A 17,404-nucleotide genomic window follows, 5' to 3' on the forward strand; every position below is an offset into this window, starting at 1 on the left:
CCGGAGTCAGCAACATGCTGTTACCGTCTCCGACCTGATCGGCAGAGTCGGCCTCACTGAGCTCTGGGTTGAATTGTTGTAAGGTTGTGTATCCCAGTAGCTTAGCAGCAGTTGGCATACAGCCACAGTGAGCTGTGTGTCACGCAGCGCTGCAGAGGTAGAGAACTCAATGAGACACACCCATGCATGCAGCACATGTTGAAGAGATGTAAGGTTATAGGGTCTCCAGCCATTTTTGAGTGATGGGTAATTCAAAATACAAGCGAAACTGGAGTGCATTAAGGGATTTAGATCCACCCTCCATTCCCTCCATCCCAGAGACGAGGTGCAAAGACCTCCTCAGGTTAGCAGCACACAGGTCAGTCTCATGCAGCCTTTTCCAGGTCATATTTTGGGTCATGGAAGGGTGAAGCAGGATAGCTTTAGTTTTGTCAGAGCTCAATCAGGAGCTCATACGGTCACAGTTAAACACTTGCTTTAAATGCTGGCCCCCTTCCAGGAGAATTCACGCGTGCGGGAATAAAGAAGCTAGCAGCTCAGGCTCGGATCCACTTTTGAGATTGAACCATGCCCTGTTTCACCTGCCCCGTCTTCTCGCTCACTCGTCAAAGAATTTCCATTTTGCCATTTTTTCTTCGGTGCAGAATAGAAATCGTTTCTATGAGCCAAAGTTACTAACTCCTCTGCTTTCAGAACAACCTGCAGAGATTCACAACCTTTCAACTCAAACAAATTGAACCCTGATGTTAATTTTGTCTGTGCCACCTCCACCTTCTTTCCTCCCCCCCACTGAGTGCGAGATGAAGCTGTTTGTAGGTCACAGCTGTAGTGATGGCGTGGCGCGATATACTGAATTTAGCTTCGTTGTTAGTACAGTGTTAACACCACTTCTTGCTTCTTTGAAGTGTGATGCTGTGAAACGGCTTGTATGATTGTTAGAACAGTGCGTGGGTGTTCTTTTATATGGTTGGGTACTTCAGAAGAAGCTAGGCAAACCTAAATGAACGGTTGAATTCTGTGCTTTTGTACATTTTGGTCTCATAAGGTAGTTTCTTGCTGTAGAAGATGAAGGTCAACAACTGCAGACGTTGAAAACTGGCCAACCTATGAGTTAAACTGAGGTAAGCGCCCTGCAACTTCCTGTTTCTGAGTGGGACCTTTGTGTATTTTCACTGACAGGGTGTTTTAAAGAGGACTCCTCTGAGCTGGAAGTGTGAAAGACAGTAGTCAAAATCTGACAGGATTGTTTTCTGTATCTCTTGAGACCTCAGACCCTTAGTTTCAGAGGAGATGTTGTGTTATATTTATTGTTCTAAAGCAATGGTGAGTGCCCCTCGTGAAACCAGAGCGCCACAAAGACCTCATCTAAAATCCCCTCTGCCTTTTCTAATCATGTAAATAATAGGAAAGCCAGCCTTGGAACTTAATCTTTCTGAGCATTATGCTATGTTAACGTAATGGAAGTAGCTTTAAAAAACAACAATCTAATATGGTTGTTACTTAAATTTTTCTGTCTATTGCCAGCCTTTAATAAGGTCTGTTTCCCATAAACCTTGGACTTTCATGGGATAAACGTCACGTCTGAAAAAAGAAGCTAGCTCAGACACGTCTATAATTATGGGAAAACTTTGTAGACAGCAACGATTACAGTTGAAAAAGTTTTTTTTTAAAAATTGCATCAAGTCTCTGGCTCACTGTTATAAGGTAACGGCTTGTTAGCTTAGCTTCAAGGCCACCGCCCTCTATTGTTTTAGCAATCGGGTATTCTACCCATTATCCCAACGATTCAAGTGATTGTATGAAGTCAGTACAGTCAACATAATCTGTTCCAGAAGGCTGTTCGAAAAGCGAGTTGTTCCAAATCCGAAACTATTTTTCCCATTATAATTAATGTAAATAATTTTAATCCGTTCCAAGTCTAAAAAACAACTTTTTCCAAGTTTTTTTTTTTTAAACTATTTTACACAATAAACTGCACTGTATACTGTTTACCATAAATAAAAAGGGGTAGAAATAGACACTGTGTTTTATTTTAATAAAAGATATCCTATCGAACTTTGAACACGAATGCGCTACGGAGGAAGCATCCTGGGCAGTTCGCTCGGCTCCCAAGTGAGTCGCGCTCAGGTACGCTCGGCTTCTTTCAATTTACACCATAAACTTCACTGTATACTGTTTACCATAAATAAAAAAGGGTAGAAATAGACACTGTGTTTTATTTTATCGATATCGATTTATCGATATCGATATCCTATCGAACTTTGAACACGAATACGCTACGGAGGAAGCATCCTGGGCATTTGAGTTCGCTCGGCTCCCGAGTGAGTCGCCTTCAGGCCCCCCCGGCTGCTTTCGGTTTGGTCAAGAGCCGAATTTTGGTCGAGTTCAGAGACGTAAAATTTTTGGATTTTCTGGTTGAAAACCGATTTGGTCGAGAAAAGAAGCGTTCGAAAACCGAGATTTGACTATATGTACTTTACTATAGGCGAAGAGTTAATACATAAAAGAAAAATTTTGTTTTGCTTTGCTTTGCCCATGAAAGAGTGACCCCTCAGATTACGTAAGCGTTCGACTGGGATGTTCACGCTAAATCTTTGGTGTCCATTGGGTGGAGTTGCTGATTGACAACTCAGACTACATCTGGTGAGGTTTTAAAACCGCTGAATGGACAAAATGCTTCACAATAGAGGTTAGGTAGTGTTCCAGTGGGAGATCTGGCATCGATGAACACAAAAACACAACACAACAAAGAACATTTGTCTCTTTCCATATGTTCCTGACTGAGATCAGTCAGCATGTCTTGAATTATAGGGCATACTTTTCCATACTCAGAAAATCCCATTATCCATGTAGAGCAACACCTTTACTCCCACATGATGTCTGAAATATTTAGTTGGAAGGCCTTCGTATGAACTTCTCCCGCTCTGTCTGATGGGACCAATGAGCCTTCCTGCTCTTCAGCACTCATCAAAACACTTTACTTCCTATGCTTTATTCATGTGCGGTTTTGCATTCTCTTAGCAGAAAAGCACTCTGGGAATTGTAGGAGAAATATTCTGGACTGCCTGGAAGCGAAGCGCCGATGCCAAAGTTTATATTCAGCTCTTCTTTCGAAAAATGGGTGTGCATGTTTATATAGGAGGGAGAGAACGCTCAGCAAAGAAAGGTCATAAGTTGAATGTAATTTTATAATGTCAAGAGTACACAAGATCTCCTTAAGCTCGTCCTCCTACTTTTTTCTCATGCCCTCTATTCTCACACACGCTTTTGTTCGCTGCCCCTCGCTTTAATTTCCTGTGTATTAAAAAGCCGAGTGTGTGTTTGTTCTTCTCTGAAATCAGCATTTGCAGACATCCACCTCACCCAGCAAGAAGATTAAGTCATATACAGTCACCGACATTTCTGATCGTCTTTTAATTTTAATGTTCTGAGGAAATATTTGGAGAATTAGTAATGGATGTCTTTCTTAATTTTTTTTAGGTAACTGTTTTGTGATGTTACTCCTCACGTAGGGTTCGTTTCATGAATCAGGGTTAACAAACCCTCAAGTAAAACAGTAAAACCTGTGGCTCTGGGTTGACTTACCCTGAGCCTGTAAACCCAGGGTTTCCAGTTTCACAAAGGCTTCTCTGGGTTAGTTTTATCAACCCAGGGTAAATTCAAAGCTAGTACTCTGATCTATGAAAGTAAGTCAGAGCACCAGCTTTGATCTTTGACCTGTGCAAGTAGGTCAGGGTAAAATTTTGAACTCAGGGGTGTTGCAGGATGTTGCAGTCTGTGACTGCCTTGGTGTTAGTTTTCTGTCTGTTTTAGTCACGACACATGTGTTGTCCTCTAATAAAGGTAATAGTATGAAGAACAACACACATTACAGGCACTCTCAGGAATAATCCTGAGGTGATGTAGGCTCAGGAAACGGGCTTACAGCAGGCCTGTGGTCATCTCCACCTGGGCTCTTGTCCTGCAGTGAGCCCAGTTGCAGTTCTATGTGGGGCCTGAGTCAGTGTCAGGGGGCAGCAGCCTCGGTTGCCGTGGGTAACCTTTGACAGAAAGCCAACAAAGTCTACTGTGATGTTTAGTGTATATTAAAGTGGATCAAAGAATGGAGACAAGTGAGTTATTGCCAACCTTTACGCTGCCTACCACATTACAGTCTGCTGCTCAGGTAATACAGAAAATGACCCAGAACACTTTGCCTCCACATCAGAAATGTAGTCTGCAGCATCACATGTGATCTGGACAGATGTTAGTTTATCTATGATGCAGTCTTTAACATGTTGAAACAGTAGTCAATCTCCATGTACTTGCACTTTTATGCTGTGAATGAACTTCTTATTCAGATCATCAGTCTCATTATGTGAGGAAGCGTTGATGGGAATGTAGGTACCATCTATGCCATTAACAATGAGAAATCCTATAAGAAATTAAAGTTACTAACCAAATTCTGAGGTTGCAGCACAATGTCATTAAGAGAATATAATTTCAAATTAATTTTCCAGATTTCTATGTCATTCACCTGCAATCCTGTTAAACTCCTCCTTGATGATTCTGACAGATTTATTTCCAGGGAAATTGAAAGACGGGTAAAAACCATTTCAAAGCAAGGCGCAATGAGCATCTCCAACATTTTATAGAAAACCACCGTTTGCAAAGAAAAAATTAAACACAGCACTACACACAATACCTGATAAGATGTGAGAGCATGACGGATATGTTCTGCTGCAGATGTGAGGATGAATTAGGTTGTGGATGTGTGTGATGGATTGGGGCATGAACCGGTACCAATCATAAAGATAACCTGGTGCAATAACATTAAATTCCCTGTGAATTAATGCTAGTTCTTCAGCAATGGGATCCTTGTCAAACGGACATACCATGTTTGCATCTATAATACGGATTTTATTTAAAAACCAAACTAATGCAAAACCGTCCGTTCGACAGAACCGGGAAATGAATTGTGAGCGGCTGTGAAAGAGGGAGTCAGAGGAAATCCTTGGTTTCTGGAATAAAACGTTTTCCTGACCAGGTTAGTGACAGAGAGTCTGTTACTATGGTAACGAAAGCAGGGGTTCAGTTACATCGCTTTGTGAAACAGGTCAGGGTGACTGCTCTGACTCTGAGTTGAACCCTGGTTTTCCCTCATTTCAAGGTTAACATACCCAGGGTTTCCACTAAACCTGCTTTGTGAAACGGACCAAAAATCTCCTTATCTCGTCCTCCTGCTTTTTTCTCGTGCCCTCTTTTCTCACACATGGTTTTGATCGCCTCCCCTCACTTTAATTTCATCTGTAGTAAAAAGTCGTGTGTGTTTGTTCTTCTCTGAAATCAGCATTTGCAGACGTCCACCTCACCCAGCGAGAAGATTAAGTCACATACAGTCACTGACATTTCTGATCAACATCTCATGGATGTCTTTCTGAATTTCTTTGGTAACAATTGTGTGATGTTGCTCCTCATGTAGACAACAGTTGTGAGGCATATAATAGATACAACACCCACGCCACAGAGTAATCTACGAGGACTATGTTCTCAGGCGTATTTAATCCACCATCGTAGACGATGCTCCTTTGCATCACTGAAAATATTTTGTAATCGACCTTTGTAATTATGAGATGTAAAGTTTGATCTGATTTTTGCTTGACTGAACCTTCTTTGCGCTCTCCTTGTTGACCCGCAGGGCAGGACAAGCGTCACGACAAACGACGGAGACATGAAGCATGCGAAGGCGGAGCTGAGGCTCAGCTGACCCTTTGCTTCACCACCTTTCCCCCTCAGTGCTCCGTTTGATCAGCACCTCCTCCCTCCCCTCTTCCGTTCCCCCTTCCTATCTCACCTCCCCTCCTTCTCGCCTGAGCCTCAAATCAACCGAGCCCAATGTTCTCCCCAGAGCAGGAAAATATCTCCACCACCGCCTCCACCAAAGTGCCAGTGAAGTACGGAGAGCTCATTGTGTTGGGGTAAGGAACCCGTTGCAGGTGCTTGACATTACATCCACAATACGCCTCTGAGAGAGTATCCTGATTATTGTTATTATAAAATCCAAGATGTTAACTCTTTCAAATTGAAGACATGAACATCTGAACACAAGGTGTGAGATGTTCACCTTTCCACATGCTGGTACTTCTTCTGCTCCACGTCCAAATCTGATGGAAGTTTACCAACAGGACGTCTTGAATCAGTCCATAACAGTTCTCCAATTTATCTGCATGATTGAGCGTGGAGCAGACATTACATCACGGGTACATTGTGGTCATCCATAACAGCTATTGCTATGACCCAGTTACTCCACTTCTAGGTTGAATAAATACACAGCGATCCATCCAGAAGCCTCCTTTACATAAAAACTGAATTAAGTGAGTTCTTACGGCGTATTAACTCAAAACCGCTGCTGAAGCTCACCTTAATTTGGACCTTGAACAATCTGACAATGACGGATGTCTTAATCTACTTGGATAAATCACCTCAAAACCCAAAAACACATTCTGCTTTAAGGGATTAGGAGCTCAAAGAGATGCAGCAATGTCTCAAGGGCAGGAGAAGAAATTGCCAGCGAGCAAACAGGGATGTAAGCAATTTATGATTTGGAGTATTTATGAGGCGTGAAATTTTTATTTTTACCTTCAAGGATGCACATGATGCATTTTTTAGGAAACGTTAAATGAATTCATAAACTGTTCACAGGAAAACACCGCAGGGCTCCGTTAAAGTCGCTGAACGTCGATATTAACCTACAGGTACATCATTCCACAAAGGTGATATTTTTGTCTGGCTGCACGGGGTCAGACATCACAAACTGGATTGTTCAGCCAAAGATGGGATTAGTCTTTTATTTTGGAACAATGTTACTTGATATTTTTTGAGATGAGATCAGTTTCGGTGAAGGAGGAGCACCTGATACTCCTCAGAAACACCTCAGCAGTCTCCCACTCCTCGGGGATTCGTTGTGGGTCATGTCCACATGCTCAGCTGTAGGAAAAACCCTCCACCCCACCCCGCATCTTCAGCATACAAGACATGTGACACACGCATGCATGCACGCACACACACACACACACACACACACACACACACACACACACACACACACACACACACACACACACACACACACTCATAACAACTGACAGTGAAGGACTTCCTTTATCTAACCGTCTCCTGTTTATTCCCCAAAGAGCTACTCCATTCCACTCCACTTCCCAGCCCTCAGAGGAATGCAGATGTCGGAAAGAGTCCTTACATGCACAAACACAGAAACACACATACACGTACACACACACATATTTCTCATGTCTCTCTCAGACATATTCATTAGGCTTCACAGCTGACTTGAAAGTTTGTTGGTCTGTGTTGTGCTGGTGGGAAACGGGGATGGAAATGTTCCCTAACGGGATAAACGTAGCTCCACGCCTCTACGAGGGAGAACCCGAGTTTTCCGTTTGCTGCTTTTTTTCCACGCTTAGTTTTGGTTTCTAGGTCAAACCAGCAAATTGGGAAGGTCAACAGGGGCACGGTTTGTCGGATGACATAAGTACACACTAATTCTACCACAAGTAAGGCTGCTCGAACTGCCTTTTTTTGGCATTGCAGTACCTTTCATGTATGTCATCCTCTATCCTCTTACCTATAGTTCACTGGAGTTAATCCATAGGATGAACACAGGGTGCTTCTTCACCAGTAAATCACAGCTTTAGTAAAGCTACTGATGTTGAAAGCTGATAAAAAAGGGTGAAAATGTTCCTGTTTGTTCCCTTTAATGCTTCATGAGCCTGTTGTGAATGAGGTTGGCCCTTAAAGTTAATAGTCGGCTTGATTAATCGTCTCAGAATCATTTTTTAATGCATTTGGAAAATATGCTAACATCCTTACAAAAAAAATGAAATGCTTAAACATAAAAAGGAAAAAAATGTGGTGGCTTTTGCGGGGCCTCTAACAACCTGATGCAATCATTTCATTTCTAAACAATGACCTCAGCTGATACATAGATACGTAAACCGATTCAGACGTCTCAAAAGAGGTTAACCCCCGGAGAACAGGACCGGCTTCTTTGTTATTCAGCGCAGCAGAGGACAAAACAACTGTTATCCTAATTGTGTTATTACTGAATGAGTGAGTCAGCTGACGTGAACGCCACCCCTCCCAGCAGACTCATACGATTCAACTGAGAATCCTGTGTGGCTAAGAACAGCAAACGCTAATGAAGAAGCCCATCAACACATGGTTTGTGTTGTGTCTGACCTCCTCTGCTGACCCCGGTCCAACATCATGTTCGATGCCCGCCGATGCTAATGGCCTAATCCGGGAGGAATGGTGTGGCGTCTCCGGGGACGATGTGTTTACAGACATACTGGACTTTCATGTGGCTTTCTTACCCCTCAGCTATGATGTCACTGGATGAATCACATCCCATCCTAAACCACCTCTGCCTCTGTCTATATAGATTACACGTATATGTGTGTAATCGGCGTTGGCATAATAATTGCATCCACATGTGCGGTCAGGCAGATGTGTGGGTTTAATCTTCACTTATTCCATGAACCTCAGTAAACCCCAGCGCCCCGCGCTTCACTGCAGCGAAGCCGCGATGCGCCGCACAAATGTTATTCATTCAAAGTCGGTATAATATTCACATTCAGGAGGGAGCGTCCTGAAATGAAGGTTCTCCCCCTGCCAGTCGTATATATATTTAGTTAGCCGTGTTCAAACATTAGTTTTGTCCTCTGGTATCGTATGTTTCTGAGTCTTTAGCCTAATAACTTTGTGACGTTAATGCGTGTAAACAGAGACACAGTGGCTCAGCCAAAGGTAGTAATTATCCACACAGCCTGTCTTTATGTTTTTATAGGTTTACTGTATAAATGATTGCCTGTTGCTGCACACTGAGTTCTACTTTACGCCTCTTTTGAGAGAACACACACAAACCTGCACACCCTTTTCTTCTTCTTATGAACCACCTGTTTATGCCCACAAACATGAGTACACGCTAACTTGGCCGTCCCGCAATTGTTGTGAGGATATTTGGACACACATCGCACGTTGCTGCTCGTGGGAACCTGGGTTTGATCTGCCTGCAGACCGCCCCGCTCCCTGTGTGGATACGGCCCTAACTTCACCATAGTTATGCTCTTGCCATGGTTACTCTTCCCAAACGTTGCTGTGGATCTGTTCCCTCACCATGGTTACTCACAAACCCTCCCAGCGTTGTTTGATCCCGGCAGATCGGCTGTCTCTGAAAAAACGTTTTGCTGCAGGCTGGGCGTTCTTACAACCTGCCTGTGCCGGCTTTTTGCTGGACTTCTTACAACGGGTGGTTTCTTTTCGATAGCGCGACTGGTCCAAGACATGATCCCACTGAGCCGAGGGTCCCGTTCATCACGACTCGCTCGGCTGTGCCGTTACGGTCACAGCGTGTTCTCTTATTTCTCAATCATTACACAAGCTTCTGCGGTCCCCGATTGAAACATCAAATTCTTGGTGATCTCTATTTAGATGTTATTATTGTTTATTGGACTTCTGTGCTTCTGTAAATTCGAAGACCTTATTTTGGAATTTTGTTTGTTGATTTGTTCTTTGCCAAAGAAGTTAATATTAGTTCATATCTCAACACATTTATAAGACAGACTAAAAACTCAGATGCTTAGCACATTTAATGACTTCTTGTTTAAAAAATAGAAAATTATTTGTGCTAAATGAGCCAAAAATGGCACGATTCACATCTAAACAATGATTTTAACCTTTAATCTTGTGTGTGCACACTGTTTTCCTCAGTTGTCATGTAGCATTTGTTGCAATGGCAGTTGCAAAATACCGAGGAAGCCAGAGGAGTCCTGTGATTTATGCGGCTTCTGAATGTCATAACAATGTTAAAGCAGTGCGCGGTGTTTGTGCATGTCTTAGTGTTCAGAGAGCCATGTTCTGCTTGCAGAGGAATCACTTCTCACTCGTTTTAACTTATAAATCACGAGCGCATAAAGACTAAAACTGCAGGACGTTGACCTGTGTTTGCTCACTGCTTGACAGCTACGCTCTTAAAATAACCGGCTGCTATAGCAAATATCAGCTTTTGTGAGTCGTCTCATGTTATTGTCGTACTCCCCTCTAATTTGCTGAATGGGGCAGGTCGGCGCTTAGAAATATTACTTCCCTTGGGAGGAACGGAGCCCTTATCTTTCAGGTTATCCTGGCATCCCAGCACTTCTCAGATGGGCCATTTATGGTCATTTCCCAGAAACAAATGTACATATATTTCCTGTTGACATATGAGAATCTAGAATGTTTTCTCCCTTCTGGAATGTTGGGTGAGAGATGCTGGTCCTGGTGCCGCCGACGCCTCTGTTTATTCTCCTCTCCTCAGCCATACATCAGGATAAACCAGTTTGTTTTCTCTGCCTTTGTGGGGATATGTTTGGAGGGCTTTGTTGTTTGTGTGTGTGTGTGTGTGTGTGTGTGTGTGTGTGTGTGTGTGTGTGTGTGTGTGTGTGTGTGTGTGTGGTAGTTCTAGGGGCATGGAGAAAGTCCACTAAAATGCCTCAAGCATTTTCCACAATGACTGCCTTTTTCCAGTGTATTATACGGCTGCTCAGACTATAATGCCCCTTTGTTTCTTCTTGTGTGTGTTTGTGTGTGTTTTTCACATTTGCATCTGTGTGCATCTGTGTTTGTGTGTGTGTGTATTTCTTGTGTGTGGGTGCGTATGCAGGTACAATGGCTCTCTGCCCAACGGAGACCGAGGCCGGCGCAAAAGCCGTTTTGCGCTTTTCAAGAGGCCAAAGGCGAACGGGGTGAAACCCAGCACAGTTCACGTCGCCTGCTCTCCACAGGCAGCCAAGGTGAGACGCGCAAAAACACACAATACAGCAATCATGTGGTCAACACAGACAGCACACAAACTCCATACACAAGCAGCCCTGACTTCTTTACACAGCGGTACACGGGTGCATATTTAAAGAAATTCAAATGCATCGGCAGGAAAAAGAACTTTTCTCCTTGTATTTGTGGGATTTTATTTTGTCTGTCAGCATCAAACAAAACACACCCAGTTCAGTGGATTTGACCTGAGCTGCTCCACCAAGAGCCTTTTGTGATGTTCTGTTTGCTTTTTGTTCTGTGGTATTAGAACGACACACACACACACCAACACACACAGGAAAAGGACAGAGTTCAGCAAAGCTTTCCTGAGTTAGCAGAAAAGGGAAAAACAAGCAGGTACAAAGGTTTTTTATTTTTAACAGTGGTGCTTCATGAGAACCAAATATTTGGTTCAGCGGAGAGGGATCAAACATTTTCTTTTAAAAACCCTGCGAAACACACACCGCCACTTTTTCGTCATTGCTTCTAGGACAGTAGGGTTGTCAGATGTGAGTTTTGGGGGCGATGGCCTTTATTCTGATTGCACATGTGCACAAAAAAATTGGACTCACCTTCTTTTTATCTCTTGGCAGGATAAATACCAGGTTTGTGTCTGTCAAGATCTGAGAGTCTGATTGTGATTGATTGTCCTCTGACTGGAAAGATGTTGGGCATTTTGTGCTGCCAGAGATTACATAAGGGAACTTTTCACCCACTCCACCCTTTCTTTGTTTGTCTATTGTTCTCTCTGAGGCTGTGTGCACATGTCAGCAGCGATTTTATTTCTGTAAATCACTCTCCGGTCAATCATTGGTGGAAGGTTTTATTGGAGAATTTCTTGACGTATGAGAATTGATGCCACTTTGTTGTCGCTGACTCCACTCATTCTACTCTGTGTTCCTCCAGGCCATAAGCAACAAAGACCAGCACAGCATCTCTTACACTCTGTCTCGAGTCCAGACGGTGGTGGTGGAGTACACCCACGAAAGCAATACAGACATGTTCCAGGTAACGCTCACGCTCTTACCTCCAGCAGGGAAGTTTTACAGCCAGTTCTTCATCAAGACATCCACAGATGAAGCACAAAGAGCTGCTGTTGATGAATAATTTAGCAAACTTTTACTGGCTCCAGTATCAGCGGGGATGGGACGCTCCACTCTGTCGTGTTCCTGATTTCTGATTCTCTTCTTCGTGACATTATTCTACAAAACGTTGAGGACGGTTATTTCAGAAGCGTCTGTTCAGATCCGAGGTCATCCTGTTCTCCACTCCGTTCTGTCATTAACTCTCTGGGAGGCCATCCTGCAGAGTAATGATGATACTCACCATCACAGGACAGAATGTCCTCAAAGGGGGGGGGGGGTTTATCTCAGTTTATCTACGCGTAGAACGAAAAGAAAGAAAGCGTGAAGGCCTTGATGAAGAAAAATAAATGCACATAACTTTGTGTTTCTGGTCTCCAGATCGGCCGATCCACAGAGAGCCCCATCGACTTTGTGGTGACGGACACAGTGGTGGGCAGCCAGAGTAACTCGGACACCCAGTCGGTCCAGAGCACCATCTCCCGCTTCGCCTGTCGCATCAAGTGCCAGCGCACGCCGCCTTACACCGCACGCATCTACGCCGCCGGCTTCGACTCCTCCAAGAACATCTTCCTAGGGGTGAGCCTGGGGGGAGGGGTTTTCCTGGGCGCATGTGGCGGCGGGCTTAGGAGGACTCCACCTTGAGCGCACCTTCCTGCCTTTTTTCTGTGTCAGGAGAAGGCTGCTAAGTGGAAGACGGCTGATGGTCAAATGGACGGGCTGACCACCAACGGCGTGTTGGTGATGCACCCCCGAAACGGTTTCACCCAGGACTCCAAACCGGGCGTCTGGAGGGAGATCTCCGTTTGCGGCAATGTCTTCACCCTGCGGGAGACCCGATCGGCGCAGCAACGAGGAAAAATGGTGAGGATGGACTGCCGATCGGGGACTTTTGCCACAAATGAAGTCTCGGCAGTTACCGTAGCAACATATTCCCGTTTCATCACACACTTGATGCGCTCTAAACTTTCCAAACAGACGGATGACATGATGACAATGACCTTGTTTCGTATGAAAAAGAAAAGGCGCGATTTTGACCTACGGGCTTCTATCTGCAATAATGATTTTGTCCACATGGGGCAGCAGAGGGCGTTCAGCTGTCGTTTTAACCTTATTAGCATGCAAAGTGCTCTCGCTCATTCAGCTTTAATTTCTTCGCTGGTAGCTAACAGTGATGCTAACGTCTACTTTTTGCTGGATCACTTGCGAAATCAGAACCAAACAACAGGAAGATTTAATTTGCTTCCCTTTTCCTTTAAAATCCATTCCCTCGCTGTCTCACACAAACACACCGACTCTGTAGCTCAGGCAGCAGGAGGTCATCCAGACCTCGGCGTTACTAGGAGTCTATCCGGATGCCGTCCCCATGGCAACAGAATATAGTTCGGGGCTCGTCCAGTGACGACGGAGGCTTTTGGCCAATCATGACGCTCCTTACACATTCGTGCGATTGGATTTCGATCGTTAGCGGAGTGCTTGAGTAGGCCTCACTTTAATTTTTCTCTTCCTTCCTCTCGCTCTGCATCTTTCCTCCCACATCTTTCCTTCAAACGCTCGCAGCCGGCCCGTCCGTGGTTCCACCGTTAGCGCGTGTGATTATCTGGCGTCCCACCTGTTCCCAGACTCCCCAGCGCGGCACCGATTAACAGCCTCCTTATCTGGGCTGCACTTCACCGTCCAGAGGGTTAAGCACGTGTGAATTATCCACCGCTCCAGGAAGCAGCCGTCACTTCACAGCGAATTGACTGCTCCGTTAGTCAGCTATGGGAAAGCACCTATTTTCATTATGCATGGTGGTGATGGGGGCGGGGGGGGTGATGGGGTTAGTTGTCATGGTGAAGCACACGGGAGCAGAGACCACCTCCTGGGTGTCAAACACACCTTTAAGAATTACAGTACAGTACATAGTGAGCTCTGGACCAAACCAATGTAACGTTTGGGTGAGTTCTGATTCGCTGGTGTAAGGCTGCCCCCCTGTGGAGGTTACCAGACTGACGACCTTCTGATGGAATAGACCAGGGAAAAAAAGTTAAGGACAAATAATATTTCTGTTTTAACTGCAGCAGGAAATGCAGACAGTATTTAGTTGTCATGGTGACGGAAGGGGTTGTAAGGTGGTTGTAAGGTTGAAGCTGCATTAAGAAAGAATATTTTACGGTCACACACACACACACGCACACATACACACACACACACACACACACACACACACACACACACACACACACACACACACAGAGTGGCTGCTGTGAGGGCTCTTGTGAAGTGTAATTAATGAGTGGAGCAATGCGTGATGAATGACTCACTTCAGTGTAATTAAATCAGAAATGTGTGGGGTGTGTGTGTGTGGGGTGGTGGTGGTGGATGTTTACACAGATCCGATTGACCCAGACCCAGATCATTAATACGGAGCTTGATTGTTATTGATGCGGCAGTAGGTTAATGATTTGAGGAGGAAGAAGAACACCAAAATGGTTTGGAATTGGCAGGGAGGGGCTAAACAGTTTTTTCCCTGAGAGTCAGACGCTGAACTCTGGCCTCCTCCCATCTTCCTCCTCCTCCTCCTCCTCCACTGCCTCCCAGAAACTCTTGTCTTTCTGAAGGAGACATTCAAGTGTAACAGCGCCACCTCCTGTCTTCAGAGGAGCACCACAAACACCTGAACGCCACATTTTATTTATTTATTTAGCGTCCACTCTTTATCCTATCAGGTCGGAATCGGTACAGAAGAGTCCGATTTTTAAAAAAACTTTTTATGTGTGTTTGATGAGATTAGATCTTCCTTTGACCAGTCGACCTCTGACCTCCGTCACAGGTGGAGACCGAGAACCAGGAGCTGGTCGACGGCTCCCTCATCGACCTGTGTGGCGCGACGCTGCTGTGGCGCACCGCCGAGGGCCTGTCGCGCACTCCCACCCTCAAACACCTGGAGGCGCTGCGGCAGGAGATCAACGCAGCGCGCCCCCAGTGTCCCGTGGGCTTCAACACGCTGGCCTTCCCCTCGATGCGTCGTAAGGACACGCCGGACGAGAAGCAGCCCTGGGTCTACCTCCAGTGTGGCCACGTCCACGGCTACCACGACTGGGGCAACCACCGCGAGGAGCGGGAGGGCCACGAGGGCCGCCACAGGGAGTGTCCCATGTGCCGGGCTAAAGGGCCCTACGTGCCGCTGTGGCTGGGCAGCGAAGCGGGGTTTTACGTGGACGCCGCCCCGCCCACTCACGCCTTCAACCCCTGCGGCCACGTTTGTTCGGAGAAGACAGCGGCCTTCTGGAGTCAGATCCCGCTGCCTCACGGCACACACACCTTCCACGCTGCCTGCCCCTTCTGTGCCCAACAGCTGACTGGTGAGCAGGGCTTCGTCAGACTCATCTTCCAGGGACCCCTCGATTAGCCGGGGGGCGATTTCCCAGAATCCTCTGGACAAGAAGCGGGAAATCCTTTTGTCCCCGGATTGAAAACGGGGGGGGAACTTCCCAGGTTTGTTTTCTCTCCTCTGTGGTTAAAGCATCGAACCTTTTTCAGAACTTTTTTGTCTCTTTCTCGTATTTAAGTGACCTTTGTATTGCTTTTTTCATGAATGACAACAAAGATTTCTATATTTTCAAGTGAAACCAGAGACACAAAAACAAAAGAACACTGCTGGGTAAACCTTTTGTTTATTTCTCCCCAGATGAACTGTCGACAGCAGTATTTTTTTCAGAACGAATAACATTAAGCAACGCAAACATAACGGTTCTGATCCACGTTTCTTGTTGCGATACGGATCTGTGTACATCTCTTAGAGCTAATTTAAACAAAGATGTTTATTTATGGCCCAGGAACATCGCTTCATCCTTTATCTGTCAGATAACGACAAGAATATGTAGCGTATTAATTTGAAACCACCGTGTATTGTCCATCAGATATAAACTTCTAATTCCATTCTGTCTTATCCTCATGTTCACCTCCGATCTGTTTGTCCTATTTATACGCCGCCGTCTGATCCGTTTGTGCGTTAACCCCTCGGTTTTCCTCTCACCACGGCCTTCTCATATGCAAAGCAATAGATTTGGAACAGAAGCATTGTGGGGAAAAAACCCACTCCCTCCCTTTAAAGAAACCTTCAAGAGTTTCAGCCATGACATGCAGAGATGTAGCTGACACACACACACCACGCAGACACACACACTAGTCTAGATGCCCTTCGTTCTTTCACCAGGTAAACGGTTCCTGTCAGTATTAGAAACCTTCATCTTCAGCTCACATCCTGACTAACGGAAGCTTTAAACCCAGCCGGTGTGTGTGTGCGTGCGTGCGTGTGTGTGTGTGTGTGTGCGTGTCTGTGTGCATGCAAAATATTAGTGCACCTCATTCTGTCTTGATGACAAACAATGAGGACAACTCTTTCTCTTCTATCCGTCACACGGGCTCCAGACTGTTTAAACCAATCAGATGTTTTTTTTAAATAAAAACTCCTCTGAAGCTACCGGGACCGACCGGTATCCACATTTTTCTATAACATTAATAACATTAATAATGTTAAAACCTCAAAAAGAAACTCTGAACAGCTTCATTTCCTCTCTCGGTTGATTATTTATGAATTCTTCCATAATTTAAATGCTTCTAATTCCTCAAATAGGAACTTTTCAGTAGCCGCAGAGCGAACAGATCAACAGTAAATAAACCCGACGGGTTAGACTGTTATGTTTTATTACAGTAGCTGCGATCCTTCTCACTACCTCTGAAATAACAGATTAAACAACGAGCGCAAGGTTCACCTGAGGTCCTGATATTTTGTGAGAAATAGCGATAGTGTAAGTTGTCCCACAATCCTGCTGCGCATTCGAACGCATCACTGTGGAACCCCGAGACTCACAAACTGAACTGTAGAAACTCTCCAGTCAGCGCTACCCCTCAGTGTTAGGTGGCTGCGTGAGAGGTTGTGTGTTCTCACCTGTCCATGCAGTCGTATTTCACCACACACCTCACCTCAGGGAGAAAACCAATGGCACACACACACAGACACACACACTTCCAAGGTCTTCTGAGGTTACCTCAAAAGAAAACCGGTTTAATTCTATGTCACATTTTATATCCTTCTCCTTGGTTTCTTTTCTTTCTCAGGCTCTACCTTTCTCTTTCTCTGTGTGTATGTGTGTGTGTGTGTGTATTAAGTATGTGAGTAAGGGCTTCCCTCTGTGTCATCACCTCAACCCACGCTTTCTTGCGCTCCTTCCTCCACCCATCCTCATCTTCATCCATCCTCTGGAGTCTTCTTGTGCTTCCAGAGGCGAAAGCAAAAGAATGTTTCCAGCAAACACTTATTTTATAACAACTTTAAACAATAAAGTGTAAAAGTGACGTTTCGCTGTGTGCCGCGTTTGATTTGTTGAACACGATGCAACAAAAAGTCAAGCTTTGATTTAAAGTAAATCCTCCTGCAACAAATTCTGACAAAACCAAATAAACATTTTTTAAAAGCGATTTTTAAACCT

The 17,404-nt window shown here is 44.9% G+C and overlaps 1 protein-coding gene across 3 annotated transcripts in view; it reads left to right on the plus strand.

Moving 5' to 3' along the window:
- peli1b (pellino E3 ubiquitin protein ligase 1b) overlaps positions 1-17,393 on the plus strand; it is a 32,082-nt gene extending 14,689 nt beyond the window's left edge. For all 3 annotated transcript variants that reach the window (XM_068326684.1, XM_068326685.1, XM_068326686.1), the window contains exons 2-7: positions 5,678-5,957; positions 10,697-10,826; positions 11,752-11,853; positions 12,309-12,506; positions 12,603-12,791; positions 14,743-17,393. In XM_068326684.1, coding sequence (XP_068182785.1) covers positions 5,875-5,957; positions 10,697-10,826; positions 11,752-11,853; positions 12,309-12,506; positions 12,603-12,791; positions 14,743-15,321 — 1,281 coding nt within the window. In that variant the 5' untranslated portion in view covers positions 5,678-5,874 and the 3' untranslated portion in view covers positions 15,322-17,393. The remainder of the gene's footprint in view (positions 1-5,677; positions 5,958-10,696; positions 10,827-11,751; positions 11,854-12,308; positions 12,507-12,602; positions 12,792-14,742) is intronic.
- The last annotated feature ends 11 nt before the right edge of the window (positions 17,394-17,404 follow it).

The sequence above is a fragment of the Antennarius striatus genome, chromosome 11 (assembly GCF_040054535.1).
Source record: "Antennarius striatus isolate MH-2024 chromosome 11, ASM4005453v1, whole genome shotgun sequence".
Classification (NCBI taxonomy): domain Eukaryota; kingdom Metazoa; phylum Chordata; class Actinopteri; order Lophiiformes; family Antennariidae; genus Antennarius; species Antennarius striatus.